The sequence below is a fragment of the Osmerus mordax genome, chromosome 10 (genome assembly GCF_038355195.1).
Source record: "Osmerus mordax isolate fOsmMor3 chromosome 10, fOsmMor3.pri, whole genome shotgun sequence".
Classification (NCBI taxonomy): Eukaryota; Metazoa; Chordata; class Actinopteri; order Osmeriformes; family Osmeridae; genus Osmerus; species Osmerus mordax.
The window spans coordinates 18,244,993-18,259,646 of record NC_090059.1 but is presented as its reverse complement, the minus strand read 5'-3'; the positions used below and the strand labels follow the sequence as shown (position 1 = coordinate 18,259,646).

The 14,654-nt window shown below is 50.8% G+C and overlaps 2 protein-coding genes across 6 annotated transcripts; one reads left to right on the top strand and one right to left on the bottom strand.

Annotated features, from left to right (window-relative positions):
* Positions 1–16: 16 nt before the first annotated feature.
* Positions 17–2,126, bottom strand: pagr1 (PAXIP1 associated glutamate-rich protein 1). 2 transcript variants are annotated; one of them, XM_067245442.1, is made up of 5 exons: positions 1,991–2,126; positions 1,541–1,729; positions 824–1,151; positions 619–707; positions 17–404 (listed from the first exon to the last, which is right to left on the bottom strand). In XM_067245442.1, the coding sequence occupies exons 2-5, from the start codon at positions 1,704–1,706 to the stop codon at positions 160–162; spliced, it is 828 nt and encodes a 275-aa protein (XP_067101543.1). In that variant the 5' UTR covers positions 1,707–1,729; positions 1,991–2,126; the 3' UTR covers positions 17–159. The 2 variants fall into 2 exon arrangements, with proteins under 2 accessions (XP_067101543.1, XP_067101542.1); XM_067245441.1 differs by lacking the exon at positions 1,991–2,126 and adding an exon at positions 1,824–1,977.
* A 401-nt stretch (positions 2,127–2,527) lies between these two features.
* Positions 2,528–8,929, top strand: kif22 (kinesin family member 22). Of its 4 annotated transcripts, none has more exons than XM_067245008.1 (13): positions 2,528–2,652; positions 2,920–3,115; positions 3,467–3,594; positions 3,869–4,023; positions 4,136–4,345; positions 4,952–5,348; positions 5,515–5,626; positions 5,987–6,110; positions 6,193–6,355; positions 7,744–7,841; positions 8,065–8,265; positions 8,494–8,553; positions 8,689–8,929. In XM_067245008.1, exons 2-13 carry the CDS (start codon positions 2,922–2,924, stop codon positions 8,716–8,718), a joined length of 1,872 nt encoding a protein of 623 aa, XP_067101109.1. In that variant the 5' UTR covers positions 2,528–2,652; positions 2,920–2,921; the 3' UTR covers positions 8,719–8,929. The 4 variants fall into 4 exon arrangements, with proteins under 4 accessions (XP_067101109.1, XP_067101107.1, XP_067101110.1 ...); XM_067245006.1 differs by having other exon boundaries at positions 5,491–5,626; XM_067245007.1 differs by having other exon boundaries at positions 2,533–2,652; positions 2,899–3,115; positions 5,491–5,626.
* The last annotated feature ends 5,725 nt before the right edge of the window (positions 8,930–14,654 follow it).

The following is a 14,654-nucleotide window of genomic DNA, read 5'->3' as shown; positions in this document are numbered from 1 at the left end:
GAGTCTTTCATCAACAAAACCCTATTCATTGTGAGTAAAATGTTTATTACACGAATACAAAACACAGTCATAGAAAACATACAAAAATGCATCATATATAAAATTCAAGTTTTGTGAGAGAGCCCCGCCAACTCTCTTATAAGGTCCATCTTGATGACGTCAGTACCTTCTCTGTCTCGGTGAGAAGATGGTGCTAGGATTGCTGTCTCGCTCCCTCTCTTTCTCCCGCTCTTTCTGGCTGTTGGGGGAGAGGGCTTCCTCGGGCCCCGGTCGGCTCTTCTCGCTCTTGAACAGATCTCTCCCCGTCCTCAGAAGCTGCTCCTCCAGCCTGCGGTGGCGCTTCATGTCCGACAGCACCTTGTCCAACCGGGCTTCTCTCTTCACAGAAGAACGCGCGGAGGAACCTGAGCAGGAACGAGAATTCACAATGAGCAGAAAATAGTAGACATTTACGGTAATTAGCTTGCCTACTGAACGCTTACACACACAGTAAAGGGTATAGGATCGTTTATTGTTTTGAATGGTAAATGGTGAGTTTAGTTATTAGCTCGTTAATATCACTTTTTGCTTGGTGATCCCAACCTCCCGTTAAGGAGACCGGCTGTGAGGCCGTGATACCTGGGGTTCTGCGCCGGTTGATGAATGAGTTCTTTGGAGTCGCCTGCGTCAGTTCTTCGTCAAAGTCAAACTCTGTTGGAGTTGGTGGCCTGAAACGAAAAAACAGCTTTAAACAGCAGTTCTCGAGGCAGGTGCAGTCTTCTCACAAACGATTTGGGAGTAAAGATTAAGACACAGAAACACAGGACACCGATTAGCAACTGACTTGCGCTCGCGCTCCTCCCGGTCTCGTTCTCTGGCCGCGTCCTCCTCGTCGTCCCTCTCGGGTGACGGGGTGCGTTCTGGTGTCGGCGGCCGCCGGGGCAAGGGATCGAAGTTCAGCTCCAGCTTCTCTTCTTTAGAGAGCAGCTCGTACAGTCTTTTGATTTCAGCAGGAGGCGGCATCCAGTTTTTGGGGTCTTCCATTTCGTCATCGCTGTAAGCGATCTCCCATTCCCCGTCCTCGCCCATCGCCTGTTTTCCACCCATGTCCTTGTCCATCTGAACCTCATTCTGCACATCTTCATCCATGGCGCTGTCCTCGAGGTCCCCGGCTGAGAGGACAGTGAGGCAGGTGGGAGGTAAGAACAAAGTATGGGGGTCAGTGTTGACTAAGCACCTCATTCTGGGAAGAGGAGGGGGGGGGGGATTTGACTGTCGATGAAGAGTCTAACCCACACACTCGCTTTGGATTTACATTTAGTCATTTAGCAGACGCTCTTATCCAGAGCGACTTACAGTAAGTACAGGGTCATTTTCCCCGAGGCACGTAGGGTGAAGTGCCTTGCCCAAGGACACGTCATTTTTCACAGCCGGGAATCGAACCAGCAACCTTCGGATTACTAGCCCAATTCCCTAACCGCTTCAGCTAAATCAACATTATTTAGCTCACAGAGGCTCGACTCAACGGCTATTGTGTAAATTATGCTCATAAAAAACATACTTTTTACACTCTCTGATTTCGTCTCGTCTCCTGTTGTGGTCGCCAGTCCAGTATCCTCTCTTTCCTGAACACTTTCATCCTCTCCTCCGGGCGCCGTATCCGCCACTCCAAGCTGCTCGATGCCGTCTCTCAGCGTGCTGGAGTCCGTCTCCTCCGCGGCCTGCATCGTCTGAGGTGTGGACGTTATGGCTGTAAACACAAGAACAGGTTTGAGTGGCGAAAATGTCGGAAACGTTGCACGACCTATTTAGACAACGTACGTGGTAGAGCAACTCACACATACCTTTGGTCAACTGCATGACTTTGTTGAATCAGTGTAATAAATGTTGCAACTGAATGCTGCAGGATGGTATATCTACAGGTACTGACTACTTAGGTCAACTAGCTAGCCGTAGCTAACTTGAAAGCACCGATATCATATTCTAGGGATTCTGAACTACGGTTTTTTACCTTTATAAAATTGTCGGTGCACGCACGTCTCGCAGATAAAACCGGTTGCATTGACGTATTATCTTCAACAGTAGATGCATGGATCAGTCCACAAAACTAAACAAGCTCACACGGCCATGGACATAAACATAGCGCCATTTTGGGAAGCCAGACTCGTCAGTGCTGCTCGCGACTCCCTACCCGTGATGATCTTCATAAATACGGATCGCTCGTGTGTGTAACGGACGTTCCTAGTGAAACCATCCACATGACTTAGAAGTCTAATTTCAACGCAACGTCCACGGATAAAACCTAACAGACCATACAAATCAGGCCCATAGAAAAATTATAATTTATTACAGTTATAGTTTTAATCGTGAGGTTAAGGTAAAGCCTATGTTTAATTCAAAAGTAAAGTAATGAGTGTATGGTTCAGGCTCTTGTTCAACCCAGACGCAAATCGGTAGAAAAAGTGTATACGTCATTCCTATTGGTCAGACCTGTCGTCGATGCTGATTGGAGCATTTCAGCAGACCTGCAGTGTTTGAAAATGATTTGGCGGAAGGAAGGCCTGGTTCTGTTGTGTGGCTACTTTAGTTAGGATATCACTTTAGATAACCATGTTTTAAAAGACAGAGAGAGCGAACACATCGAATCTCAAACTCCCGGTTTCAGTTTATAAAGTAAGTTTGAAACTTGTATACGTTTTGTCTTCGAACTAACTAGATAGCTAGCTCAGAGTAGTTTAGCGTTGCTAGCCGCCGCTGATCTGTTGTGGAGTTCAACATACTACGTAGCCGTCGTTGCTACCTTGAATATGTTATGTTACATGAAAAAAAAAACGTAATATGTATAGTAAGTACAACTTGAGTTTGATTATACAGCTAGTTAGTCATAACATTTCAAGGGATATTTTTTTTTACCGCCAGCTAAACTAAAACGTTTCACAGACATGGCCCAGCGTGTGGCCGTGAGCGATGGTGCAGGGAGCTCCAAGTCGTCGTCTCGAGTTCGTGTTGCTGTTCGGCTGCGACCGTACATGGTCAAGCAGGACGAGAAGAACGAGGGTCCGTGTGTCAGAGGAACCGGACCTCAGAGCTTGGAGATAACCAACTGGAGGAACGCCACAGAGACGCTACAATACCAGTGAGTGTCCGCGTTATGCAACATCATTTAATCTCTTGTTTTGTGTGAACTTTGATCACGCTGAAGGCTTTTTGGGTCACGAATACGGCTGATTAACAGCGTTCACTGCAGGCTTTTGCTTGTACCACACTGGGTGGTTGTGTTAATCGATACATTTTTATTTCAACGTTGGGGATGGGCTTTGAACCTGTGACCTCTAGACCTGCAGTGCTCTAGACCTGCAGTGCTCTAGACCTGCAGTGCTCTAGACCTGCAGTGCTCTACCACTGCAGTGCTCTACCACTGCTGTCCTCTACCACTGCAGTACCACTGAGTTATATATTACCAATCACCGGTGTAAAATCCGTTAAGGTTTGACGTATTCCACGGTGAAGATTCAACACAGCAAGAGGTCTTTCTCTCGTCGGTGAAGCCAATCCTACCGCACGTGCTGAACGGCCAAAACGCCAGCGTCTTCGCCTATGGACCAACAGGAGCCGGTATGTACCGGCATGTTTGAACTTTTGATGTTATGAAATCTCAATATGTTCTCTGCGTCCTGTCTGCTACGGAGCAAGAAACCAACTCCCAGCTGCTTTTAAACGTGTCTCTCAGGCTAATTTTCAAGTTTTAAGAAATACATTTCCCACAGTGCATATTTTGCTTAAATTGAGGTACAGGGGGTAATTTAAACCTGTTTTCTCAACATGACTTCTCCCTCCCCTGTCTCTCCTCATCCTCCTCCCCTTTCCCCCCTCCTCCTCCCATCTACAGGTAAGACCCACACCATGCTGGGCAGCCCGGCCCAGCCAGGCGTGATTCCACGGGCGGTGAGGGAGGTGTTCCAGCTGGTGCGGGGGAGAGAGCGAGGGGGAGACGGCTGGGACTACGGTGTGGGCATGTCCTACCTGGAGATCTACAATGAGAAGGTAGGAGCCACACCACGGTCTGTCGCTGCCACAACAACCTGATGTTGTGTTTGTGTAGTGCCCGTTTCCCCCAAACTCTAACCACTAAGCTATACCCTATCCCCGTGTCCAGGTGTTGGACCTGCTCTCCCCCAGCACCCAGGACCTTCCCATCCGTGAGGACAAGGACAGAAACATCCTCATCCCAGGCCTCACCCACACCACCCTCCACTCCTTCTCTGAGTTTGACTCCCATTTCATTCCTGCCAGCCTCAACCGCACCACAGCCTCCACCAAGCTCAACCAGCGCTCCAGCCGGAGCCACGCCGTGCTGCTCATCAAGGTGTTCAAATCACACGCACCCCATCCTATTTCAACATTTTATTAATTCAGGCAACACACGTTTTCTTTCTAAAGATATGGTACAAATGGAGTGTATTTGAGTCTCCCATCACGGGGAGGCATCTTAACAGGTCCTGGTCTCTGTGTGGTAGGCCAGGATTTGGTAGCTGGTGCTGACATGAAGTCTCTCCCTGACTCTCTCTCTGGCTCTGCCCTGCCAGCTAGACCCTCAGGGAGAGAGACACGCTCTGGACCCTCTCACTGCTGGGTGCTATACTAGGGGTTGACCGAATATCGGCACCGATATTAAGCATTTTTATGGTTATCGGTCCTCCTAGAGACATGGTTGTGAGCTGGTCAGGTAATCAGCATCTCTTCTTTGGTCGAGTCAGTCTGCCGTCTCTTCTTACCTTCCTCTTCTCCTCCTCCTCTCACACCTTTCCATCATACTGCCCCGAATTCTTCTCTCTTCCTCACCGCTCTGTCCTTCCTCACATCTCCTACCCACCACCCCCTCCACCCTCACCCACCTCTTTCCACTCCTCCGTCTGTTGTCCTCTTCCCCACACATCTTCCCTAACCCCCTCCACCCAACCCCTCTCCCCAGGTGGTGCGTACTCAGCGCTGCCCCCCCGGCCGCCAGCAGACAGGGAAGCTGTACCTGGTGGACCTGGCCGGCTCGGAGGACAACCGGCGCACGGGCAACCAGGGTCTGCGCCTGAAGGAGAGCGGGGCCATCAACCTGTCTCTGTTCACCCTCAGCAAGGTGGTGGACTCCCTGAACGCAGGGGGCTCCTGCCGGGTGCCGTACCGGGACAGCAAGCTCACACGCCTCCTCCAGGACTCCCTGGGAGGCTCCGCCCACGCCGTCATGGTGACCAACATCGCGCCTGAGTACACCTTCTACTTTGACACCTTCACGGCGCTCAACTTCGCCGCCAAGTCCAAGCAGGTCGTCAACAAGCCCTTCGTCAGGGAGACGGTTGCCGTGCCGACTAGACAAGGTGAGGGAAAGCAGAACTAGCTCTGATGTTTTAGTGAAATTGTGTGTGTGTGTGTAATATAATTATGAATCAGTACATTTGAAGTAATGTATGTTAGTGTAAGTCAGGTTGTACAGAAGTAGCTGGTTGTGACCCCTAGAAGGTGCTGCTGTGCTCTGCTCTGCAGTGAAGCGCTCCAGAGATGAACAGGAGGCCCCAGAGCCCCAGAAGAAGAAACTCAAGGAAGGGAAGAAGAAGAAGAACCAGGAAGTCCCCTCACCGTCCACACAAACACACAGGTTGGAATCCCTGCCCTCACACGACGCCTATGTTTCCCATCATGCCCTGTCCCAGGGGCCCTGTCCCAGGGGGAGCATCTTAACAGGTCCTGGTCTCTGTGTGGTAGGCCAGGATTTGGTAGCTGGTGCTGACATGAAGTCTCTCCCTGACTCTCTCTCTGGCTCTGCCCTGCCAGCTAGACCCTCAGGGAGAGAGACACGCTCTGGACCCTCTCACTGCTGGGGGTCACACTTCCACTGTTTCATTTAACAGACTCATGCTAAAAGTGTTGTCTTTTAGTATGTCATGTCTGATCATCCTCTGATTTATGTCTCCCCTCATTCCTCTGCCCCCTCCCGCCTTCTCCCCTCCTCCTCCAGCCCCTCAGACCAGCAGTCAGTGCTGGACAGGCTGATTGCTCTTGAGAAGATGATGATGGGGTCTCCAGAGAGGGAGCGACTCAACCTCCTCCAGACCATGGCTCAGTCCCGAAAGGAGATCCAGGTACACACTCACACCCCAGACAGCCAGCTCCCTGTGTCTGAACCCCTGCTACCCCCCCGCTAACCTCCCACTGTCCCTGCAGGAGCTGAAGAAGAAGCAGCAGCAGTTTGAGAGCAGAGCCCGGGAGCTGGGCCAGCCAGATGACACAGAGCCCCTCTTCAGGAGCATGCTGCCCCCCCTGCACAGGAAGCAGTCCACCGCTGCCCGGCCCAGCAAGCAGCAGGCCGTGGTCTCACCCCTGCAGGGTCAGTACCAGCGCTGACCCCCTGCAGGGTCAGTACCAGCGCTGACCCCCTGCAGGGTCAGTACCAGCGCTGACCTCTTGAACTTGTCGTGCTGCAGCTGAGAGCCTGGTGGGCCCATGCAGCGTGTTAGTGCAGCTGTCAGCAGGAGCCTGCCTCCCCAGTCCTCCCAGAGGCTTCCCAGCAGCCCTGCTGTGTGAGGCTGGAGGGGGGCAGGTCTGCCAGGGGGCCTCCTCCTCCAGGCTACAGCTGCTCCCCAGGGTCTGCTCCAGGATCACATTCCACCAAGCTGCTGGTGCAGAGGGATCCTGTTCAGGAGGAGGGAGGGGCAGTGCGGGAGGAGAAGGAGAATTGAGGAGGGAGGATGGTAGAGGGGAGGATGGGAAGAGACTGTGGGATGGGAGGAGATGGGGGAGGAGGAGGAGTAGATGGAGGGAGGATGGGGGAGAGGGAGGAGGAGGAGTAGATGGAGGGAGGATGGGGGAGCAGGAGGAGGATGGGGAGGAGGAGGAGATGGAGGGAGGATGGGGGAGGAGGAGGAGGAGATGGAGGGAGGAGGAGATGGAGGGAGGATGGGGAGGAGGAGGAGGAGATGGAGGGAGGATGGGGGAGGAGGAGATGGAGGGAGGATGGGGGAGGAGGAGATGGAGGGAGGATGGGGGAGGAGGAGATGGAGGGAGGATGGGGGAGGAGGAGGGGGAGATGGATGGAGGAGGAGATGGAGGGAGGATGGGGGAGGAGGAGGAGGAGGAGATGGAGGGAGGATGGGGAGGAGGAGGAGGAGATGGAGGGAGGATGGGGGAGGAGGAGGAGATGGAGGGAGGATGGGGGAGGAGGAGGAGATGGAGGGAGGATGGGGGAGGAGGAGGAGATGGAGGGAGGATGGGGGAGGAGGAGGAGATGGAGGGAGTATGGGGGAGGAGGAGATGGAGGGAGGATGGGGGAGGAGAATGCTGAAACAGCAGTTGTTGACATCAGGTTGTTCTGAGCTCCGTTCAGCTTGAATAAGCAGCACGTTAGCTGCAGCCCGACATGAAACCTAGCCGCTGCTTTGATCTTGCAGGATCATCAATCAGGTTATTGATTAGAGACCCAGTCTGATGTAACGCCCCCAGGTCTCTTCAGAGACAGCAGCAGCAGGAGGAAGATGAGGGCTAAAGAATATCCAAACACCATCTCGACACAGCATCTACCATGTATATATTTTGGGGGGGAAATTTTCTAGTGTCTTAAGTTAAATGATTTGAGGTGAGACAAACAAACCTATAGTTTTTTTTCTATCCACATTAAAAGGATAAGAGAAGTTACCCCCCCACACACTGCTGACTACCTCCCCATAGTTATGTAAGCCCTGTAGTGTGTGTGTGATAGCCTTTGTCCTGCCTCCACAGTGAACCAGCTGCAGTCTCTCCAGCCGTGTGCCCTGGTCCACAAGACGTCTGTGTGCCTGAAGAGGAGTGAGGGCAAGAAGCTGCTGGAGCAGGCAGAGGTAGCTGGGTCGCCTGGTTATTGCACACGCAGCACGATCACATGATCACGTGATCACATGAGCCGCTGTCTGCCTCCTACTGCAGGGACACGAGAGGTGGAACTGTGAGATTTGTTATGTTCTGTTTATGTTTGTTCTCTGATCCCCTCTCTCCCTCCTCCCCGGTTCTCCCTTCCTGTCTCCCTCCTCCCCGGTTCTCCCTTCCTGTCTCCCTCCTCCCCAGCCCCTGGAGGGGAAGGAGAACTCGGGCCTGGGTGGCTGGGAGTCTCACCTGGACTCGTCCGTGCTGGAGCGATCCTGCCAGAACATCCTGCAGGTGCTGAACAGCGGCTCTCTCAAGGAGCTGAAGAGCCTGCAGCAGATCGGAGACAAGAAGGCCAAGCTGATCCTGGGCTGGAGGGAGGTGAACGGCAGCTTCACACAGGTGATGTACACACACCATCCCCCCCCACACACACACACACACCGTCCCCACACACACACACACACCGTCCCCCCACCCTCACACTGTCAGGCGGCACTTACAGGCCTTGGTTTTCTGCTTTAGAAGCGGTACATGTAGGGTGTATGTGGCTTTGGTCTGCTAAATTAATTAAATGTAAAGTATCCGTTTTAGTTGTGTGAATGAGGTGTGATGTCACTTCCTGTCCAGGTGGAGGACTTGACCAAGATAGAGGGCATCACTGCTAAGAGGTTCTCATCCTTCATGAAGGTAGGTGGCTCAGTGACACGTCGTAAGCCTCTCCTGCTGCTGGGGAACATGACACCTTCCTGTCAGTTCGCTTTAGTGTCTATTGTTTTTCAAGCTGCTAGTTTCATTAATTCACTTTCAACCTTTTCTTTGCAGGCTAACATACTCAGCGTGATGGGGAAGTGATGATTTGCTTCCAGGACACGGTTTTATTTACAGTTATAAGAATGATTTGTTTTATTTTACTGTCTCTAAACTCTGTACATAATCGTATTTTATCTGTGTCTGTTTTGTTTTTATTAGAAATGTCTGAGAATTTTACTTGTGGTGTTTTTGCAGTAATGTCAGTATTCCACCTGGGGGCGATATACTGCTTTTCAATAAACGTCAAATTTTCCTTTTGTGTCAAAACAATATTTCTTTGATAATTTAAACGAAAAATTGGGATGTGTGTGTGTGTGCATGGAGCTTGCTTATCTGATCGAATCGTCCATATTTCCAAGCGTGCTTTTGGAAATGTTACGTTTCCTGATCAAGGCGCCTCTTGTTACTTTGGCCCGTATTCACGTGAAGTCCGATACCTGTTCAAGGACCAAATAAATCTGGTTCAAGTCTCCAGAGTGACATCTATTTAGCCGATGCTGACAAATGTGCTTTCCCCATCTTACGGGTGTATCTGTGTGTCAGCACATGAACGCGGGGGGCTGGGGGAGGGCTAGAGCGCGCGGCCATCCCCCCCCCACCGCACGTACGCTACTTGCATTTCAGTTTATTCTTTTAACGCTGTCCACTCTCATCCACCCTGCCGCGGCAGCCCCGGGCGCAGCACTTTGAACCCACGATACTTCAAGTAAATCGCCACTTAGGATATAAACCCTGCAGGTTTTTTATTCCCCGTTACAGCAAACGTGTCCTTATTTGGGACACATTTCCCATCACCTAATCTCTGTGAGCTGTAACTAGAGGAAGGTGGACGTACCCTTGTATTTGGTTCTCAGTTGAAGACGATGTAGCCTAATGCATCAGCAAAGGACCTTCTTGATATTTTGAGTTCTCTTTCAAGGTGAGTTGTTTATATTTAGTTACGGCCAAACAATTTTTCTGTCGCTTGAATGAAATATTTATTCGTAGAATGCCCTGTTTATAATAAATGAAATTGTCGTGTACCACGATGCATTTGTGTCCAAAAAGATCACCTGCATCAGAGGTTGCATATATTTCATGTTATTCTTCTACCAGTTTTGTTTGCATAAAAGGATAACCATCGTTTGTTATTTGCGTATTCCGGTAGACCGTGTTTCATGCACCCCCTCCGTCCATAGTGTTTTTTTCTCCATACTCCGGCTTTGTCCCGTATCCCTCCCTCCACCGTACTATCTCCTCATCCCATTGTTCAAGTCTTCCCCAGGAGACCGAACGGCCCTTTGTGCTTAAGTAAATATGAAATAAAGCACATGGTAGACGCACCTGCACAGGCCCGTGGACACTACCTTTCCGTTTCAACAGAATCCAGCGTCATGTTTTCCTACAGTGCTGCTTTGGGCTACTCCTTGATTTTAATATTTGATGTCTCCATATTCAATCTAAATGGTTTCCGTCAAAGGTGTTTCTTTGGTGTAATTCCCATAGTTGACCCAAAAATGACCATATGTTGTGTTTATCTAAAATTCCAGTTAGATGTGATTAACAGTTCCATAAGGCCAGTTAGGGATGTGGTGAGAAGTCAGGTTTGTGAGCATCAGGACTGTGACCTTAAGAGGCTTTGGATTAGTAAAGAGCTTCTGAACGTCCAGTGAGAGTGGATGCTCGTATGCAAGTCCACACAAACACCCAGCTCTACAAGCGTGGAGGCAGCGGTGCCTCCACGCTGTCCTGTTTACATGAGGAGCCGTTTGTCCCCTCAGGTGAACAGCAATCAGCACCAGACACGCCACCTCGTCAACATGGCTGCCAGCTCCACCCCCAGCGCCTGGCTCGCTGACCAGCAGCCCTCGCCCAGCCGGGCCGCCTCCCCTGTCTCCCCCCAGCCTGCCGAGGGTGACCCAGAAACCCCCCCACCAACGGGCACCCAGCCAGGGCCTCCACTCAGCCTCTCGCAGGACGAGCTGGTCATCGTGATCAACGAGAAGCTGGAGAACAGTAAGCAGACTGGACTGTGGCTCACGGCAGGCTGGATCCAGGGCAGACTGGATCCAGGGCAGATCCAGGCTGGCATGTGTTTGGCTGGATCGGGAAGTGTCGGATCCATTTAACATTCGATTACTACTTTTCCAGCATGCACGCAAACAACATACACACACTCATTAAACTAATTACTGTTTCTGTTGTCCAGTCACTAACAAGAGAGTGTGTGTTTCTAGGTAACAGTATTCACCCGTCTAAAGCAGAAGCGGGCTCCCCTGTCATCTCATCTCCTCCCAGAAGACAACACTCCATCTCCTACTCGCACCACCCCCACCACAGCAAGACCAGGAAGGGGAGCCGTGCCAGCTCCATCGGCTACACCGCCTTCTCCCCGCGCCCCTCCATCTCCCGGCACTCCAGCATCGCCACTAACCCCCCCCTGGACCGCTCCAAGCCCAAAGACTACCTCCTCCTGGCCGTGCTGGCCTGCTTCTGTCCTGTCTGGCCCATCAACATCGTGGGATTAGTTTACTCCATTATGGTAAGAGGGGGAGGGGGGGGGGGCAGGAGGTGAGGAAGGGGGGAGGGGGAAAAGGGAGGGAGGAGGAGGGCAGGAGATGAGGAGGGGGAGGGGGGGCAGGAGAGATTGAGGAGGTGAGAGGCCCGTTCCTCTTGGTTGGTTCTGCTGTCGTCCTCAGCTGTCCTTACTAAACGCTGCATGGAAGTGGGCTTGTGGTCTCTGAGTCTATCAGACACTCTATCTCAGGCCTCAGATATCCTCCTCTATTCATTACTGACCGCTGAGCATCCAGACACTCCTCCTAGGCCCCCCTGCGCTGAGGGACACCTGACTCAGAAGCGCTGGTGGTTTGGTGACTCTGTGGAATAGAAAGTTAATCATATTAATCAAGATGCTTTTATCTGAACATACAGTATAGCAGGGCCTGCCCCCCCCCCCCCCCCCCCCCCCACACACACACACACACTCGTGTCTGCCCAACTGTCCTGTCAATAAATAACACCCCTAAACGTCTTTTATAAATAGAAGTGCATCGTCCTACTAGCCTGTCCTGGTCAGAGTGGAGGAGGGTGTGTCATGCTGTGTCCTCTGTCCTCAGTCTAAGAACAGCCTGGAGCAGGGGAACCTGGACGGGGCTCGGCGTCTCGGCCGCGTGGCCAAGATGCTGTCGCTGGTGTCTCTGGTGGGAGGAACCCTCATCATCATCGCCTGCATCGTCAACCTGGCCAGTGAGTATCAGCAGCTGACACGAGATCTTTAACCCTGCCCTGCCAAGCCCAGGCACCTTCAGACCACCTTTCTTGCTCAACACCCCCCTAAAAACAAACAAACCGTAACGTCTTTCTTATTATATATATTTTTTGTTTACTTTCGTTTTTGAGGTAATTACCGATCTGGAGATGTTGAAAGGGCAGATGGGTGACAGCAGTTCCCCTTGTTACGTATCATGTCGTCTCTAAGACGAGAGCACCGTGTCCGGGCGCTCTGGGGCGCTCTGCTCACCTCCCCTGGAGCAGTCTGGTTCATTCACTGAAGCTGAAGAAGTTACTTAACATCAGTTCTCTTTTTGAACCTTAAAAAGATTCTAAAAAAGAGAGCGATTGCATCCCATTTGCTCAGAGGAGCGTCAGACTGGAAGGGAAACGTCTGCTCCCTGTCCAGAGCTGGAGCTGGAGCAGGAGCTGAAGGCCGGCTAACTCCCTTTTCTCTTACATAACCGCTCCCCTCTGGCCTGTGTAACCCTAACCCTCCATGTTCAGCTGCAGAATATAAAGTTACTGATACCCCTGTCTGTTTTTAATCCCTTTCTTTTTTTAGTCAATGTGAAATCCTGAGAGTCACTTCCTGCATGAAGTAGGAAGTCACCTGACCAGGCCGGCCGGCCGCCTCGCCCAGTCCCACCTCTAGCTGTAATCATTACCAGGATAAGTGACTAATATACTCGTGATATACGTACAAACATACCTCTATAACCCATTATAACCCCTCCTTTTCTCTAACGGGAACTAAGTTTATAATATGCAAGCTGCTTCTCTTGTCGGTCTGTGTGAGGGTGAATAGACAATTAGATTACTTCCTCCTTCGTATTCCACCTGCCGTTTTCCGGAACCTTCCTCTGGGGGGAGGGGGGGGGGGGAGAGGAGGAGGAGAGAGAGGAGGAGAGAGAGAGGAGGAGAGAGCCTGGCACCATCCCTTCACAGCTTGAGTGACACATGGGCGGCCGACAACAAAATGTCTGCCAAGTCCATCCCTCACCGACGCCTCAGAAACTCAGCTGACTGCTCCGTCTCAGAGAGGGGGGTGGGGAAGAGGAGCGGTCTAAAGATCTCACACCCCTTCTGCTTCTCTGGAACCTCACGGCAAATTCAACCTGACTGGGAGCCATTTTATATTTGGGAGAGAGAGATGGAGGAAGTGTCTTTGTGAGAGATGGAGAGAATGTTTGTGAGAGAGAAAGATAGTGTGTCTGGGAGAAAGAGAGAGGGAGGTTGTGATGATGTCTGTCTCGGCGTGCTGAAAGGATGAGGAAGTGTTTCAGGCAGAGGGCGGACTCACCCTAGACGAGTACAACAAGTGTGCCAAAAATTGACCCGAACCCAAGCCTTCAGCTCCTCTCACCGTAACCAAGCCAGCGGTGGAGTACATCTGGAAGGTTCTGAGGGACTCTGTGGTGTTTGAAGGATCGTCTCCCTGGTCCAGAGAGCGTTATCAGCAGAACACCATCTCCTGTGAGGGTTCCTGCAGGCCTGCTGTGGTGAGGAGCCCAAACACTATTTCTTGTACACTATTTTGATAACGACGTTTGTAAAGAATTATTCTCAAAGAAACAGAAAATGATTTTCGAACACTAGTTTCATAACGGGACAATGCTCTGATGAAGTGAGCCACGGACTGATGATGATGATGTTGTCATAGTTTAGATAAACAAAGCAGACAGGATCAGTACATATGTCCTCTATGTCATGTTGTAGTCTGGAACCCATACTGAACCCTCCCTCCTCCTCACCCCTCCCTCCTACTGATCTCCCTCCTCCTCACCCCTCCCTTCTCTGGAACCTGACTCCCTCGTTGAACAAGCCCACCATCGAGGGGCTGCCTGATCAAACTACCAATCAGCCTGTCAAGAAGCATTTATATGCATGAGGCTTGTGTGACAGAACCAGTAGTTTATAAGCATGTTCATCCTGTAGTGTGACGCAGAGCTGGAGATGTGGCGTTCCAGCCAGGAGGAAGCAGAACACCTCCAGATCTCTGGAAGAGGTTCTGATTTAGGACCCTTTTTTTTTCTCCAGTGATTAATTATATGAATATTGATGTTGTTATATCCTATCCTTATATCATAAGACGTGGATCTAATATCCTAATGAAATCTTTGTGATTTTACTCCTGAATTTTGATCCCTGATTCTCCCTGTATTCCTACTATCAGAACCAGGAACTATTTATCAGTTGGTCTCAACACCTGTCTCTAAAGGCTAGCCTCCTATCCCTATGACAGTACACAGTAATTCTTACATACGGTGAATTTTCTGTATTGATGAAAACGTATTTTATTAGTCTTTACTCTGTTAGTATTTAAGTGTTTAAATTTAATTGTAATCGAGTGTCAATATTATTCTGCAGGAAACTTCTGTATTGTGAATTATACTTAGTGGATATGAGTTAGCATACTAGCTATTCTACTAAAAACACAGAACCTGTGAGCCTCATGTAATCTCCACCAGTGTGTGTGTACGGCCTCTGGCTACTATAATCTCTGTGACTATTGGCATGTTGTTAAATCTTGTTGGTGTGTCGATGAGGGTGTTCATCACACAGGTAACCAGACTGTACTGTCCACATGTCTGGGCCCTGGATGCTTCCTAATAAAAACACTGCATGGAGTTCCGTCTGTGTACTGTGTGTGTCTGGCTGTCTTGTCTGTGTGCTGGCTGGCTAAGTGTGTGTGCGTGTGTGTGTGTGTGTGTGTGTGCTTACTG

Bases quoted from the DNA above. Each gene is read 5' to 3' on its own strand.
- kif22 (XM_067245006.1), top strand. From the start codon at position 2,922: ATGGCCCAGCGTGTGGCCGTGAGCGATGGTGCAGGGAGCTCCAAGTCG. The intron at 4,346-4,951 runs GTGTTCAAATCA...CCCTCTCCCCAG, and splicing joins ACGCCGTGCTGCTCATCAAG to GTGGTGCGTACTCAGCGCTG. The intron at 5,627-5,986 runs GTTGGAATCCCT...CTCCTCCTCCAG, and splicing joins CCGTCCACACAAACACACAG to CCCCTCAGACCAGCAGTCAG.
- pagr1 (XM_067245441.1), bottom strand. The intron at 1,152-1,540 runs GTATGTTTTTTA...CTGTCCTCTCAG, and splicing joins GAAATCAGAGAGTGTAAAAA to CCGGGGACCTCGAGGACAGC. The intron at 405-618 runs GTATCACGGCCT...GTTCCTGCTCAG, and splicing joins CAACCGGCGCAGAACCCCAG to GTTCCTCCGCGCGTTCTTCT.